Source organism: Sus scrofa, chromosome 8 (genome assembly GCF_054392235.1).
Source record: "Sus scrofa isolate SSC_HxYL_T2T_F1_AM1 chromosome 8, Sscrofa_HxYL_maternal_Yorkshire_Landrace_v2.0, whole genome shotgun sequence".
NCBI classification, from domain to species: Eukaryota; Metazoa; Chordata; class Mammalia; order Artiodactyla; family Suidae; genus Sus; species Sus scrofa.
In genome coordinates, this window is record NC_139390.1 from 120,793,447 (window position 1) to 120,808,790 (window position 15,344).

General features: G+C 42.3%; 1 protein-coding gene across 2 annotated transcripts in view; it reads left to right on the forward strand.

Moving 5' to 3' along the window:
* Positions 1-15,344, forward strand: part of PAPSS1 (3'-phosphoadenosine 5'-phosphosulfate synthase 1) — a 116,892-nt gene that overhangs the window by 65,462 nt on the left and 36,086 nt on the right. For both annotated transcript variants that reach the window (XM_021101695.2, XM_021101693.2), the window contains exons 9-10: positions 534-669; positions 13,208-13,476. In XM_021101695.2, the coding sequence (XP_020957354.1) occupies positions 534-669; positions 13,208-13,476 (405 nt within the window). The remainder of the gene's footprint in view (positions 1-533; positions 670-13,207; positions 13,477-15,344) is intronic.

Below are 15,344 nucleotides of genomic sequence, written 5' to 3' on the forward strand. Positions count from 1 at the left end.
GGAGCTTGAGCTGTATTGCAAAAAAGGATGAGTCCTAGAGGGTAGTATCTTCTGCTCTCAGAAGGAAGACTAATGAAGTGGAAAGAAATACGAGGTGGTGTCGAGATTGGAAGGAATGAATCTGTGTCCAGCTCCATCATCGTTACTTTAATTGCTCCAAAGTTTAGGTCTGGAGAACACAAGAGGGTGGAGGGACCCAGGGTTACACGTTTTTTCTGTTAATCAACCTACACCAGCAATGAAAAGAATGTTTTTGTTCCTTAAAAAATCAAAATCATTCATTTTTGTTTTGTTTGCCTTTCATATGCAAATACAATAGCCATGTCACAAATCCTTTGTCAGATTATGAAGTATTTTCTAATTGGAAGCATCTCTAATCCAACTTCAGTTGATAAGCCAAACAAACTTACCTTAAGACCTTAAGATGAGAATAGTTTACAGGTGTATTTAGCTTGTGTGAGAGAAATGTTCTTCCTCAATTTTGACCTTGGTTCCTGTTTAAAAAAATATATTTTCTTTCTCTTGCCAATTAGATGGTTATGGAACAAGGAGATTGGCTGGTTGGAGGAGATCTTCAAGTCTTGGACCGAATTTATTGGAATGATGGTCTTGATCAATATCGTTTTACTCCTACCGAGCTGAAGCAGAAATTTAAAGATATGAATGCTGGTAAGAGATGGGCCTGGTTTTCTAACAGGGGACTACTTGGACCCTGCTTGATGGGAAAGTTCTTGAAGATTTTTTCCAATGCCTACTAAAATGAAAACCGGGATGAAGACTCAAGGTAAATGTAGTTAGCATTGGAGTATGTAAGGAAAGGTAGTTAGTCTAATCAGGCGATGCATTTCACGCGTATCAACGTGCCTTATATCCCAGAAGGTCTCGTATGAGTGGGATGGACCACTGACAACAATAATAGAACAGCAACATCATGTTTTTCAGCAAGTGTTTGTCATGCATCTTTATGTGTCAGAATGCCAAGTGCTGAGGATTCATAAATAAATGATACGGGAGCTCATGATGTGGAAGAGAGAGGAGAGTAAGTAGATCACAGAAACAGTTGTTACAGAGTAAGTTAATCATGATTTCAGATTTCTGGATTAGGATGAAATGGTGCAGTGCAAGTAGAGAGTCTGTAGAAACTGTTCTTTATAATACTCTTTTGGAAAGTGCACCAGGACAAGGATTTTTATGTTAGACATCTGTGATTGGCAGGTCTTTACACAGAGGTAGGTAGATGGTGTGTTTACACTGGTGCACCCACTCTTGCAAATTCCAGGTGCCACAGCATTTGCTGTAGGTTTTGGAAGACTTTCTTAAGACCTGAAGAATTGGAAGTCTGCAATCATGCTGCTAGTGAATTCTCACCCTCTACAGAAGTGATTAAACCCTAAGCACTGGTGCTGCTTTTTAATTATCTTTTGTGTAGAAATTTAGGAGATGGGACTGAGAAAAGTCAGGTGAATGTGGTTGCTTTTTAAGGAACTTGCTGGCCACCCAGCCGTATTTGTTAACCCTTCCCAAGTGCCTCAAGAATCAGGCAAGAGCTCCCATTCATCAGTTGTGTTCGGCTTCTGTGAACCTCAGCTCCTGCTAGTTGCTCAGAGTCCTGTGTGCACACTGCCTCCTGTTCCGCCACCTGGAAGTTAGGTGTTTGTGGGGAAATGGGTTTCCTCTCTAGGGCTCAGTTCTGTCAGTTGTACATATGAGGACAATGATGGTACCTAACGCATAGGATTTTATTTTAAAAATTGAAATAAGATAGCAAGGCCCAGTCACAGTACTTGGCCCACAGTAAGAGGTAAAGGTGTGGTTATTTCTGTTACATGAGTCTGAAGGTAGTTTTACCTGTACTGTAAAGAGGAGAGTAAGAAGATCTGTTTGCTCTTCCATTCTATCATAGTTTGTTAATATTTGAAATGATGTGAAATGGATCAAGAGCTGGAGATATGAGGGGTAGGCACACTCTTCAGAGCTCCATGGTCCCCAGCAGCCTGCCTCATTCATTCACATTTTTTGCCTGGCCCCCTTAGGGTGTTTGATAGTCTAGGACCCCATTCCTCCTCCTGAATTTTATTCCTCTCTTCTGAATTTGAAGCAAATATATTGTAGGCCCAGGCTTAGGGGATGGTGTTGATGGCGCCCCATTCTCTTTTGTCAGCATGTGATTTAAGGATTCATGTGTGGGTCAGTTTTGGCCTTTAGGATGTAAGGAAGAGGAGCCTCTGGGAAAGATTTTCCTTCCTGGAGAGAAACTGGCTTAGGATAAAAAGTTGTTTTTTTTTCCATCCTTCCTTTTCCTCCTGCTTTGCGTGCTGTCATGTAAGGATACAGTGTTTGGAGCTCTGGCAGCCGTTTTGTGTCCATAAGAATCTTATACTGCTAGAGTTCTTTGATCCCACCCTGAAGTCCTCTGTATCCAAATTTCTTAAAGACCTTGAGTTACATAAGACACTTCTAGTTGGATGTTCTTTTATTTGCAACCAGAAGCATCTGATAGTTTAATATGTATAGAGGTCTCTTTTTTTCTGGCGAACAGGAACATGTTTAGCCAAGAATTTGCTGAGACCACCTCGTTTACTTGAATTTTTTCCAAAATAATTCATATCGGGAATTCATTCATGTTAATAAATTAATTGTTGGCACTGTTGAGGGGTCTTAGCAAGAAATTATCATTCATAATCAGAGACTTTATTACATCTGTTTTATATTCTTTCTTGTGTGCCAAACATTTTAAATCATTTAGAGAATTTGTTGCATAATGAGCGATTCCAACTTTGTTTAAAATAGCTGAGAGCCGGCTCTTAGCCTTACATCAGGCAAAAGAAGATGGTGGAGTGTTATTTTGTTTACTTTTCCATTTTAGACTAAGACAGATAAACACCAGACTGAGGATTTTTCTTTATAGTTCTTATTCACTCTATTAGGAAGGAAGTCCCAAGTCATCTACTCTTGTGTGCAAATCATAGTTCAAGAGAGAGAAATGGTATCTTTTTTTTTTTTTTTTTTTTCCTTAGGGTTTCTTCTCTTACCTCTTTCTCCTTCTCCTTCCCATTTCTTAGGAGAACTTTGATTTCCCTATGTGGCCTCTTGTCCTCTGCACATTAATAGAATCAGTTTTGCTCTTTCTAGGCCATTCTGTAGTGGAAGGATTGAGAGGTCTTTAATACCCACATCAGGACTGCAGGGTGACATGGTTCCAGATGGCAGGGTCTTTAAACCACTGATGACTGACCACTATCCTGGAAAGGAAGAATACATTTCACTGGAGCCAGTTAGTATTTATTACACACAGAGTATTGGTGGCCTGCTGGGTTACCAAGGGAAAAGGTGACATAATTTTTTTCAGACTAGTATGCGGTAGCACAGTGTTGAATCAATCTGAGAAAGCTTTGTAGAGTTGTTGAGCCACAGACTCTGTTTTAAGTGAATGGAAAGAGACAGTAGATGGATATCTTAGGCACAGCTGGGAAGGGCAGATACAAGAGAAAGCTGAGGTGGAAGCTGATAGTTTGCCTCTGAAGGCACTGGGCTTTCTGGACCATAAATGGCAGTGAGCTGGAGATAGAGTCATCTGACTTTGGGTGACGGAGCCTCTGTCAGTCAGGTCAAGGCACACTCAGGTGAGGCTGTGAACATTATCTAACAAAGTGAGTATTTAAAGAAGGGTGGTCAGGGTTTAGGAACCACTGAGGAATGATGAGGCATCTGGGGACTAACAGTTTGGGGTAGTATTATCATTCCTGATGGGGCGTCGGAAGGAAGCATTGTTTCTGAGTCGGGGGTAAGTGGAGCTGGAGCTGTGAGGAGGGGCTGCTGGGCAGAAGCTACTTGTAGGGGGATGCAGGCACTGCTCTAATCACAGCGCCGAGGCAGGATGCTGCCAGGGCCAGCCTTTTCTTCCTTTGTCCTCTGGTTGTCTGCTGATGTCTCCCATAGGGAGGTGGGAGTACGGCACTGCCCCCCCCCCAACATGTGTGCACGCGCACCCCCCCCACACACACAAGACAAAGGCTAGACGGGAAGGGGAATGGAGAGCAGGCAGTACATACTTCAGCTGGCACAAAGCTTTATAGTCAACATTATTTTTCACTTGACTTTGAAAGCATTTCTAGTCTTGAGAAAGCAAAACAACTTGCTGCCATACCTGGGGGTATGAGAATACCTGTTTGTGAGAAACTCTAGTCTGTTCATTTATTCAAGTGGGCTCTCTCTGTCTTGTTGGGCCCCCCTCCGCCGCCGCAATGGGCAGTTTAAGTAAAATAAAGACTGAATTTGTGACAGTCCTGAGCGAGGAGGGGGATCAACTCTTTTTTTCTTATTTCCAACTCTCTTCAGAAACCTTGCACAAAGCAGACATAGCATGCACGCACACACAGACTCTCGACAGCTCTGGAACTACTGTCAGGGCTCTTCTGTTCAGGTACTCTGACCATTAGGGAAAATCAGAAACAGCTTTGGGGTAAAGTGGCAGATCACAGAGCTTGCGTAGGACTCGAAGAGAAGACTTATTAATTACTGCTGTGTGTAGGACAGTTTTCAGAGAAGTTGAAAGGGAGGATGCAGGAAGATGTTATAATTCTGGGTTTAGTGGTTGGGATGCAGGCCAGGGTTCTGCCTGTGGGCCTGGCAGCGAAGCACTGTTCTGAGAGATCTGAAGGAAGGGTGACAAGGAGTTAGGAGCACTTCCCTGCTCCCCAGTTCATCCTTGCTCACAACAGCCCTGCTGGGGAGCTGCAGTTGACCCCAGGCCCCTGGGGAGAGACTGCAGAGCCCTGTTGGTCAGGCCCAGCTGTTTGTACTGTGACTCATTGGCGTTCCATGGCCGTGATGCCCGAGGAGGCAGCCCATATCCTGCACGTATCTGGGGGTCAGAGTCCACCCTCCTCCCACCAGCAGAAAATGCTCATGCGTCCTGTTCCTTCCCCTGTCACAACTTGGCACGTCCTCAGGAGAAACTTCCCCACTGTCTCTTCCCTTTCACCCACTGGAGGGATTAGACTGTACTTGTGAACAGTGTGTTGGCTCCTGGCTGGAAGGTGTTGAGTCCAGAGGAGGGAGGGAGGTGGACGCTGTGCTCCAGGGCTCTTCCTTAGATATGAAATAGAGGAGAAGGAACTGGTTTTGGGAGCTGGACATGCGTTTGGCTTGAGATGTGATTGTAATAGTGAAGGTGGAGGAATTGGGGGGTGGAGGGTGGTAGTGAACAGTATCTATTAAAATGTTTTTAGTAGTAAGTCTCTGTAACTGATGAGCTGGAAGGTCAGGACTTAGAGATGCAGCTAACAGAAGCCATCTGTATGCACATGGTAATTGGATCCAGGTGAAGGGATAAGTTTCCTGAATGAGTACGTAAAGAAAAAATTCCATGGGACCCAGCAATGAACCCTGTTGCTCCGAGAGGACTACGAAATGTCAGAAACAGGTGATTAGGTCAAAATGGCCAAGCAGAATATAAAATGTCATACATATTCGATCACAGCTGTGTAAAAATGTATGCATAAGGAGAAAAACTAGGATACCAAAAACCTAAAAAGTCATGTTACGGTAGTGGATTTGGGGTGATTTTTTCCCCCCCTCCAAATTTTCTTAAGTGTTTTATGGTTTTTACTAAAGAAAGAGTAAAGAAGCAGATGAAATAGAAAAGTTTGGTGCTATAGTTAGCAGGCCTTAAAGCTATGAAGACAGTGTCTTTTTTTTTTGTTTTGTTTTGTTTTTTGTTTTTTTTTTTTAATGTTAGAAGCAGTAGAGAGATCGGGAAAGTGCCTTTTGGACTGGGCAGGAATTTCATACTCACTGTGTGACAGAGCAGGAAGGAACTGGTGAAAAGAGGGACTCCAGTTCTGTTCTGTTCTTCTGTCACTCTATCCTTCACACCATCCCCGGACTTACCTTCTGAAAACAAAGATCTGATCTTGTCCTCTTGGAGTGGAAGGAAATACATTCCTTCTAACGTGTATTTATTCTCTGATGAGTGACGGTTTGCTTCTCTTCCTCTGACCGGATTGTAAGCTCCTGGGGGCAGGACCAATTTCATTCTTCCCCCAGGACAGTGTATGGAAAAGGGAATTTTCCCCTTGTCCCAGACTGGTTTCTTCCCTGTCCCCCTGCTGGGGAAGACTAGTCTTGTGAAACGGATAAGGGCCGATGTGAGTGTTGTGAAGAAAGCAGGGTTGTGAGTGAGGCCTAGGGAAAGAGAGGCCCTTTGTGTGGAGGATGGCGGGGTCCTCCCCCACCTCAGTCTAAGACCAAGAATCGGAGGTGGGTGATGGTGCTGTGTCCTCGGAGGGCACGGAGGAGGACCAGAAGTGCTCGGGGAGGCTGGCAGGAGGTGATTTGAGGTGCCTGTGGAGTGCCCAGGGCTAAGAGGCAGATGGCGAGATGGCCTGGACCTTAGGAAAGTTTGTCACAAGACGTAGATCTGTGAGTTGGTGACACGTAGCGCTGTGCTTAGGGACCTCGGGCCCGGGGAGCAGGAGTGGGAGGGGCCCTGGGCAGAGGGTGGTGCTCGGTTCCCCAGTGTGTAGGCTGTGGTCCGCGGACGAGCCTGTCTGCATGCTGGGGGAGGAATGGGTTGAGGGGGTGGAGGGAACGGACGAACTAGAGGACGCTCTATTTTATGTGGAAATGTGGGAGCGTGTTCCTGTGCAGCAGCTTCTCTTGTTGCCGTGTCCCCGCTTTCCCCACTGACTCTCTACTCTCCCCACATCGACCCTGCACTTTCCGCTAGTCTAATTTTCTGTGAAATATTGCCAGTGAACTCACAACTTCTGTTTGGAACGTAGTCCCCTTCCTAAGCTACCATGCAGAATTCTACATGCTAATCATGTGCTAGGCTTCATCTCCGTTTTTGCAAAAGTGATGGTTCTGTGTTCTCACACACATCTGCTTTCTGCCTCCACACTTCTGCTCATACCAGTTGGCTTGGTTCAATGCTCTTCTTATTTCTATCAGCCAAATTTCATTTGTCTTTCAGAGGCCTGTAAAGTGAAGTCTGCATGCCAAATCTGGTCCACTGTCAGTTCTTGTAAATAAAGTTTTATTGGGAAATATCTACATACTCCATGCATCATCTGTAGCCATTTTTGCACTACTCCAGCAGGGTTGAGTAGTTGCAGCAGAAACACCATAGCCTGCAAAGCTTAAAACACTTAATCTGGCTCCTGAAGGAAAAAGTTAACTTCTATGCACAGCGTCAGCAGCTTTGCAGTGTACTTTCCATAAGTAAAGATTATAGAATTCCTAAATCTTTTCCCAGGAATGGGGACAGAGGGCTAGAGAGACATGGAAGTCATGAATGCTAATACTAAATTTCAGTGTTCTTGTGGCTCACCTCCCATTTCAAGCCCAGTTGAAACCCTGCTCTTAGGTAAAGCAGCCTTAAATTAAGCCATAAGGAATTGTAAGTAAAAGGGCAGATATTTTATACCAGTTGTGGTGTGACAATAGGGAAATCATTGTCCTTTAGAAAATGGGATGAGAATGTGAAAAACTATTGAAAGTTGCTGCAGGTATCAGTGGCCGCAGGTCCATAGTGGCCCATTATTCTTCTTCCGTCCTTGATGGAAAACTGATGGAGGAAAATTTAATGGTGATGCATGTTGGGTTAAGTTAGTTGAGACAGGACCTTGGAAATGTAAGCTTCCAGTGGGATCAGTACTCCTACTACATTGTTCATCCACACAAGTTCTCCAGTGGAGAAACCGAATGGTGGGGATGAAAATACAGTCTGGAACTGTACTCAGAGCCCTTCGTGTGACTCACTGATAAATAGTAACAAAGGATTGAAAAGACTGGAAGTTTAGGAAAGACTTGGTAATATTGGAAAGAAAAAAAAAAATGGGCAAACAGATCAATGATCATTGGATTTCTTTTTTTTTTTTTTGTCTTTTTAGGGCCGTACCCGCGGCTTATGGAGGTTCCCAGGCTAGGTGTCGAATCGGAGCTGTAGCTGCCAGTCTACACCACAGCAGCACCAGATCCAAGCCACGTCTGCCATCTACACCACCACTTACGGCAAGGCCGGATCCTTAACCCGCTGAGCAAGGCCAGGGATTGAACCTGCAACCTCATGGTTCCTAGTCGGATTTGTTTCCACTGCGCCATGACGGGAACTCCAGATCATTGGATTTCTGAAAGGAACTGATAATAAGGAAATAATTCTACCTGGAAGAAATTTTGGCAGTAAAATCCTTTATAGGCTGCTAATATAAACTTTTAATAAGTCATTCATCTTAACTTTATCTGTAACTGTCCAGTGTGGAGCTTGATTAATTCTTCTTGGAAAAGAAGCCTAGGTAGATGAATTATTAGAACCTGTGAAATATGTGTATTTGAGACAGTTTATTTTTTCTGTTTCCTTTTGCACATCCTGCCGTATAAATAATCTTGCTAAATGGCGATTTTATAAAATCAGATTTGACGTGATTGAAGTGTAGGAATGTAGGCATCACACACCTGAGATGTGTAAACCCAAGGGGCCTATTCACAGGCACCTGTTCCTGATTAAGGAGGGAGGAGGCTGCTTAGCCCAGCGCAGAGCTAATGCACCCTTGTCTTAGAAACACTCTTTGGAGTCTTACTTTGTACTAGAATAGACCTTAAGCCACTGTTGGAACAGTGGGTTGAATTTCTTGCCAGGAACTTTTAGATATGTTGCTTTATATTGTTGTTGTTGTTTAAAAAATAAACTATTTTAAGAAACTTAGATTTATTGAACTGCAAAGTGCATCCTGCTCTGCTAGGTACTTTATGTTATAAAACCTTCATAACAGTAACTTTAGTTATCATTCCCATGTTGAAGATGTAGAAAGTGAAATTAGGTCCTTAAAGACCACAGTCCAGTGGTTAAAAATTGGTAGACTTCTGATTTGAACCAGAAATACTCTATTCCAAAACAGTGCTTCTTCTGCATCTATCTTTCAAACGTATATTAGTTATGTTACTTTATTTGTAGAGACAGTAGTATAATGAATCCCTGTTTACCTCTAACCCAGCTTCAGGAGTGCCAGCTCTGGAGTAATCTTGTTCCATCTGTACCCCCCACCTATCCCAGTGCCTCCCTGTATGTTATTCTGAAGCAAATCTCAAACCTCATGTAATTTCCATGTAAATGTTTCCGGAAGTCTTTCTTAAAGTTAAGGACTTTAAAAAATACAACCATGATATGACTCTTGTGCCTCAATAATAATAATATATATATATTTTTTTGTCTTTTTGCCATTTCTTGGGCCACTCCCGCAGCATATGGAGGTTCCCAGGCTAGGGTTCTAATCGGAGCTGTAGCCGCCAGCCTACGCCAGAGCCACAGCAACGCGGGATCCGAGCCATGTCTGCAACCTACACCACAGCTCATGACAACGCCGGATCGTTAACCCACTGAGCAAGGCCAGGGATCGAACCCGCAACCTCATGGTTCCTAGTAGGATTCGTTAACCACTGCGCCATGACAGGAACTCCAATAATAATATTTTTTAAAAAAATTTTTATTCTTTTTTTAGTTAAGAAACTAAATATCATTAGCTATCTAGTCAGTGTCCATATTTCTAATAATTCCATAGTCACATTTCTTTTTCATTGTTTGAATCAAGTTCTAAATAAAATTCAACACATTGTAATCAGTTCATGTGTTTCTTGTCATAAATCTTTACTTTGTTTTTTAACTTTTTATTTTGAGATAACTTAGTTTACAGAAAAATTTTAAAAGTTTCCAAAAACTCCTATATATTCTTCACACAGATTCCATAATTAACATTATACTTTATTTGCTTTCTTATTCTCTCTTTGAAAGTTACAGACGTGATGCCTCATTATTCCTTTGTTTTTTCCACATGTATTTCCTGAAAATAAGGACAGTCTCCACCTAACCTCACTGTGCTCATCAAACTCAGGAAAATAGCATTAATGTAAATCGGTCTAATTGGTGTATTTCGGTCACATCATGCCATCGTCCCAGTCATGTTCTTTATCACAAAACCAACCCAACCACTGAAGTCTTCTCTTTGCCACCTTTCTTTCCTGGTTCAGGATGATGGGCATGTTTCTTTAGTCTCCTTCATCCAAAACAATCGCTTAGTCTCTGTATCTTTCATAGTCCTGGCATTTTTGAAAAGTGCATATCATTTATTTTGTTAATTCTCTTTCAGTGTGAGTTTATCTTCTATGTCCTGATTAGGTTCCAGTCACACATTTTGGTCAGGAAACCTGCAATACTGAATTCTTGGTGCATCATATTTGGTGGCTCAGTTTTGATTTATCCTATTACAGATGAAGTTAACTTTTATCATTTAAGATTGTGTTTGCCAGGACTTTCTGCTATAAAGTTAACAGATTATTTTATATGTACTAACAAGTATTTTGGGGGAGAGATTTTGAGATTCCATAAATATCCCATTGTCATCAAATGCGAATACTGTCAAATGATAATTTTTTCTAATTCCATCATTCCATCTATATTTATTAATTGACCTTTTACTGTAAGTTAGAGTTCTACTTCTCCATTGGTTTATTCATTTATTCTATCTGGACTCACAGATTCCTATTTTACTCAGTGGTTTATAATCCATTCATATTATTATTTACTTTGATGTGTAGCTTGTCCTCAGTTGGCCTTTGAGGCCCTGTCAGACCACTGGCCGTATCCTTTTGACGTGTACTTATCATCCTCTGAGCATTTCCTTTCTTGATGACAGTGCAGGACCTTCCAGCTCATGTACTCTGTATTGCCTTTGCCCTGGAATTGGCCATTTGGCCAAGGAACCGTGGGTTGTTTAAGTAGTACTTACAATGTGAAATTTGGTTTTGCTCATTGCCACTGGGTAGTCATTGCTCGTAGGACCTTTCAGTGGATAGAACCAAGAAATGTGCATAGACACAGAAGCATATGCTCAAGGCATATGTGTTCCTCTATCTTTCTCTCTGACTTTCTGTCTGAAAACCATGAGATCACATTGCTATTTTCAGTCCTAATCCAGTACCCATAGCCTTTTGTGGCCTTTATTCTCCTACAGTGAGAATCCTGGCTCTCATTATTCTCAGTATGTTTACTTATTTGCTCTACTGCCCTAATAGCCCCAGCCATGCAGGCATCTCCTTGGCCCTGGTGCTGCAGACATGTGCTGGACCAAAGTCTCTTAGTCCCCTCTCCTCCCCATGGGGCCGGTGTGGAGCCACTTGCCACCAACCTTCCCATCAGTGCCGTTACTTGCATCAGCCCAGGAGTAGAATTCATCCGTGCTTAGTAAGTGTCTCTGTTGTGATTCAGGCCTAGGTTATAAAGAATGGATAGTACAGAGGGAAGGGAGGAAGGGGAAAGAGCTAAACTTCTGATGTGATTTAGGTCAGAATCAGAATATAGGCTAAGTTGAGGCAGTGAACAGAACTGAACTCCCATCAATGGAGCACTGTTAAAGCTCATGTTCAGGGGACCTTCATCTGTTCTTTTCTGGAAGGACTGGAGTATAATAAATTAGGCAGTAGACTTGCTTCTTGGTCTTGGGGAAGGGGAGTTCTACAGTTCTACTTAATGGTTAAAAGGGATGTTTTGAAATCTTTGCATATCCATATGCTATATCCACAATTCGAAGTGATTTCAGAAGGATAGAAAAACTTTCAGGTCTGTACCTGTCCCCACATTTCCTTAAAGCAGAATGATTTTTTTTTTTTTTTTTTTTTTTTTTGGTCTTTTTAGGGCCGCACTCACGGCATGCGGAGGTTCCCAGGCCAGGGGTTGAATTGGAGCTGTAGCTGCTGGCCTACACCACAGCAACAGCAACACAGGATCCGAGCTACATCTGCAACCTACACCACAGCTCATGGCAACACCAGATCCTTAACCCACTGAGCAAGGCCAGGAATTGAACCCACGTCCTCATGGATGCTAGTTGAGTTCGTTAACCACTGAGCCACGGTGGGAACTCCTAAAGCAGAATAATTTTAAATAATTACATATTTGTATCAAGGCTTCTTTTTTGTACCTATGTCATATCGGCAATTTTTTGAGTGGCAACTGGCCTTGTTTAATATACAAGGTAATTTGAGAACTTGAAAGCGTAATTAATGATAATGATCTAAATTTTGAAATATTGCAAGATGTGTGCCTCAAAATCTCCTGGTCAAGTAGAGCTCCATAGTTTTCTTTCTGTGCCTTTTGTCATGATGATGGAAGAGGGTCAGAAATTGAGAATAGATTGAAAATGTTGTAGTGTTGAGCTTAAAATTATTAGGGGAGGGGAAGATACTCGTCCCCCAGTCAAGATTGGATCAGTACAACGATGCACGAGGTGTTGTGAGGGCGTAAAACACATTTACTGGGTTGTTACTCCTCTTACTGGGTTGTTACTCTGTTCTGTGAAATTGCTCTATGACCCCAAGGAGCTGCGCCTTTGAAGAAAGGTCTCTTAATAGCAAGTGCCCTATGTAGGAATGAAGCCAGGCTTGTAAGCAGGCCGTACGGTTTAATTAATCGAGCAGTTTTCAACATTTGACTAGTAGCAATGGCCCTTGTAAGGGATACTGTTGCTAAACTATAATCCTGAATTCAGACCTGGCATCACAAAACAACATAGGGTTCCAGTTAAGCAAAATAATCAGTATAAATGAGCCTGTTTGGATAGTACGTACATTTTTTAAACTCTGCATTTCTCCACCTTTCTGCCTTTCATGTTAATGGAGTTCCTGCTGCAGTGCAGCAGGTTAAGGATCTGGCATTGCTGAAGCTGTGGTATAGGTCACAGTTCTGGCTGAGATTCAGTCCCTGGTCTGGCAACTTCCATATGCCGCAGGGGCAGCCAGAAAAAAAAAAAACAAATAGGAGTATGTTAGGTCCAGCATAGTGATTGACCTGATGGGTTATTAAGGCATAGACCAAGAATTTATATTGATTGCAAGCAGCTGAACTGAGATGACAGGACCAGAACGTCTGATTATTATTCCCAGGTTACCCCTAGAAGCAGAAACTAATTGTTATAAACCCATTATTGTTACATGACACATCCTCGTGCTTGTAAGATGTGTGAAGTAAAAATTATCGTAAGTTATGTTGCCCTGAAGTAAATGGTTAAAGCAGTACATGTTTTTCACCATTTTCTGATTCTGAGCATGCAGGCTTGCTTAATCCTAAGCATTAAGCTTTAAGAAGAATTGCTTATCTTTGGGAAGGTGATCTGTTAAGAACGTACCATTCTTAACTCTGGAAATTCTCTTTCAGATGCTGTCTTTGCGTTTCAGTTACGCAACCCAGTGCACAACGGCCATGCTCTGTTAATGCAGGACACCCATAAGCAGCTTCTAGATAGGGGCTATCGGCGCCCTGTCCTCCTTCTTCACCCTCTTGGTGGCTGGACAAAGGATGATGATGTTCCTTTGATGTGGCGGATGAAGCAGCACGCTGCAGTGCTGGAGGAAGGAGTCCTGAATCCTGAAACAACGGTGGTAGCCATCTTCCCGTCTCCCATGATGTATGCTGGACCAACTGAGGTAGACCGGTTTTAAGATTTTCGCTGCAGCAGTGTTGAAACCACTCTTACTGACACAGCTGGTGTCAACAATGCATGCACTATGGATGTTTCCCTGATCTGTAGGCTTTTTTCCTAAACATGAGGTGTGTCTAGAGTACTCTCCTACTCTGTCAGGACTCTTCTCTGGAGGTGGCCCCCAAGAGGCAGCCTTCTTAGGCATGGGGAGGCAGGGAGGGGTTTTTCTGCTCTCCTTGGGGTTCTTGGTCCCAGCTGTGAAGGAGGGAGAATTCCCTGCAGACAGAGGGCTGGGTGAGCTCGGGAAGGTGCAACCCAGGCTCCTGCTTGGCCAAGTTACGCAGCTCTGACAACACTCACCTTATCCGGTTAATAAAGTCCTAAGTCACTTTTCCCAGTCTGATTTTTGCTGCTTCTGAATTTTGGAAGGGCCAGGGCTATTTCACTGGGAAGAAAAAAGCATGATATCTTTTACAAAAACATTCAGAAGACATTCTTCATCTGTTCTTTATTGAAGGACTAATAGAGTCAGGAAGTCAAATTGCTTCTTGCTATTGGGTGGGGAAGAGCTCCACAGTTCAAGTTGGTGGTCAAAAGGGAGGTTTTGCGATCTTTTCATAACCATATATAAAGATGACTTTTGCTTCAAGGCAGAATTGGCTTTCAAAAAATAATTTGAATAAATGAATAAACCAGTGAATGACCTAAAAAAAACAGTGTGTGGGGGATTCTAGCCAGCTTCTTATTGAGTATTCAAGATAAAGAATGGAATGCACATTTTTTTTTTAAGCCGTTGGAAATTTTTATTCTGCATAGTGGTTTTTTTCATTTTTTTAAGGTTTTATTGAAGGATAATTCATCTGCTGTACAACAGAGTGATTCATTTATACGTATTAACACATCCACTTTTTTTTTTTAGATTCTCTTCCTATGTAGATGATCACAGAATATTGGGTAGGGTTCGCTGTGCTGTACAGCAGGTCCCCTGTGGTCCGTCATTCCGTGTACCACAGTGGAAGGCACATGATAACTGCATCCTTTTTCATTCCCACCTTGAAGGGAGAAGAATTTACTTTGACTTATCTGGGAGGGAAGCCCTTAAGAATTAAATAATTTAGTCGTATCTACTCTGATAGCTTCCTTTAAAAGAAATTTACAAGGAAATGTGAGCTGTTTGGCTGTTCTTTGACATCAAGCCTAAAGAGTTTTCTTTGAACTTAGTTGTGGGGTTGTACATTCTTTATCCAAGAAATACTGACAAAAAACTAGAATAGCAGTAAGCTAGAAGATTACAGCATCTTTGACTCTTCTTTTGGATCCAGCCTAGATCATGCATTGGAACTTCCACATGAGGTGAAACTCCTCATGTTCTTGCCACTTTTTTGGTATAAAATGTTGGAAGAATTGGGCAGCGAGGGTGCTTTTAGTTTCCCGAAGACCACCGTAACCTTTAGTGCTTACATCTCAAAGAGGAACTGAACTGTTTTTGAAATAAAGTAATGGTTTTGTTCCAATACTTTCCAATTTCTTTTTTTTTTTTCCTTTTCTTTTCTTTTTTTTTAGTGCTGTCTTCATCATAGTCATTGGAAGGGAATCATTTTGTCTGAAGTTCTCCAGAAGATAGGATGAATGGTTTTCAGTGTGAGGATGACACACATGAGTTTAGGGCCAAGAATGAACAGAAACCTCAGTAAAAGCCAGTGAGGAAAGTGAAGGAATTTACTTTCCCTCCTGAGGACACACTTTGTCCTCTTTGTGTTTCTTACTCCCTTTCCAAAAGGAGAAGATATGATTGATATTTTAATACCTAAATAAACTAAAAACTGCTCTTGAGAAGGTGGGAAGGAGGGGATAGATAAATAATAAAAATAG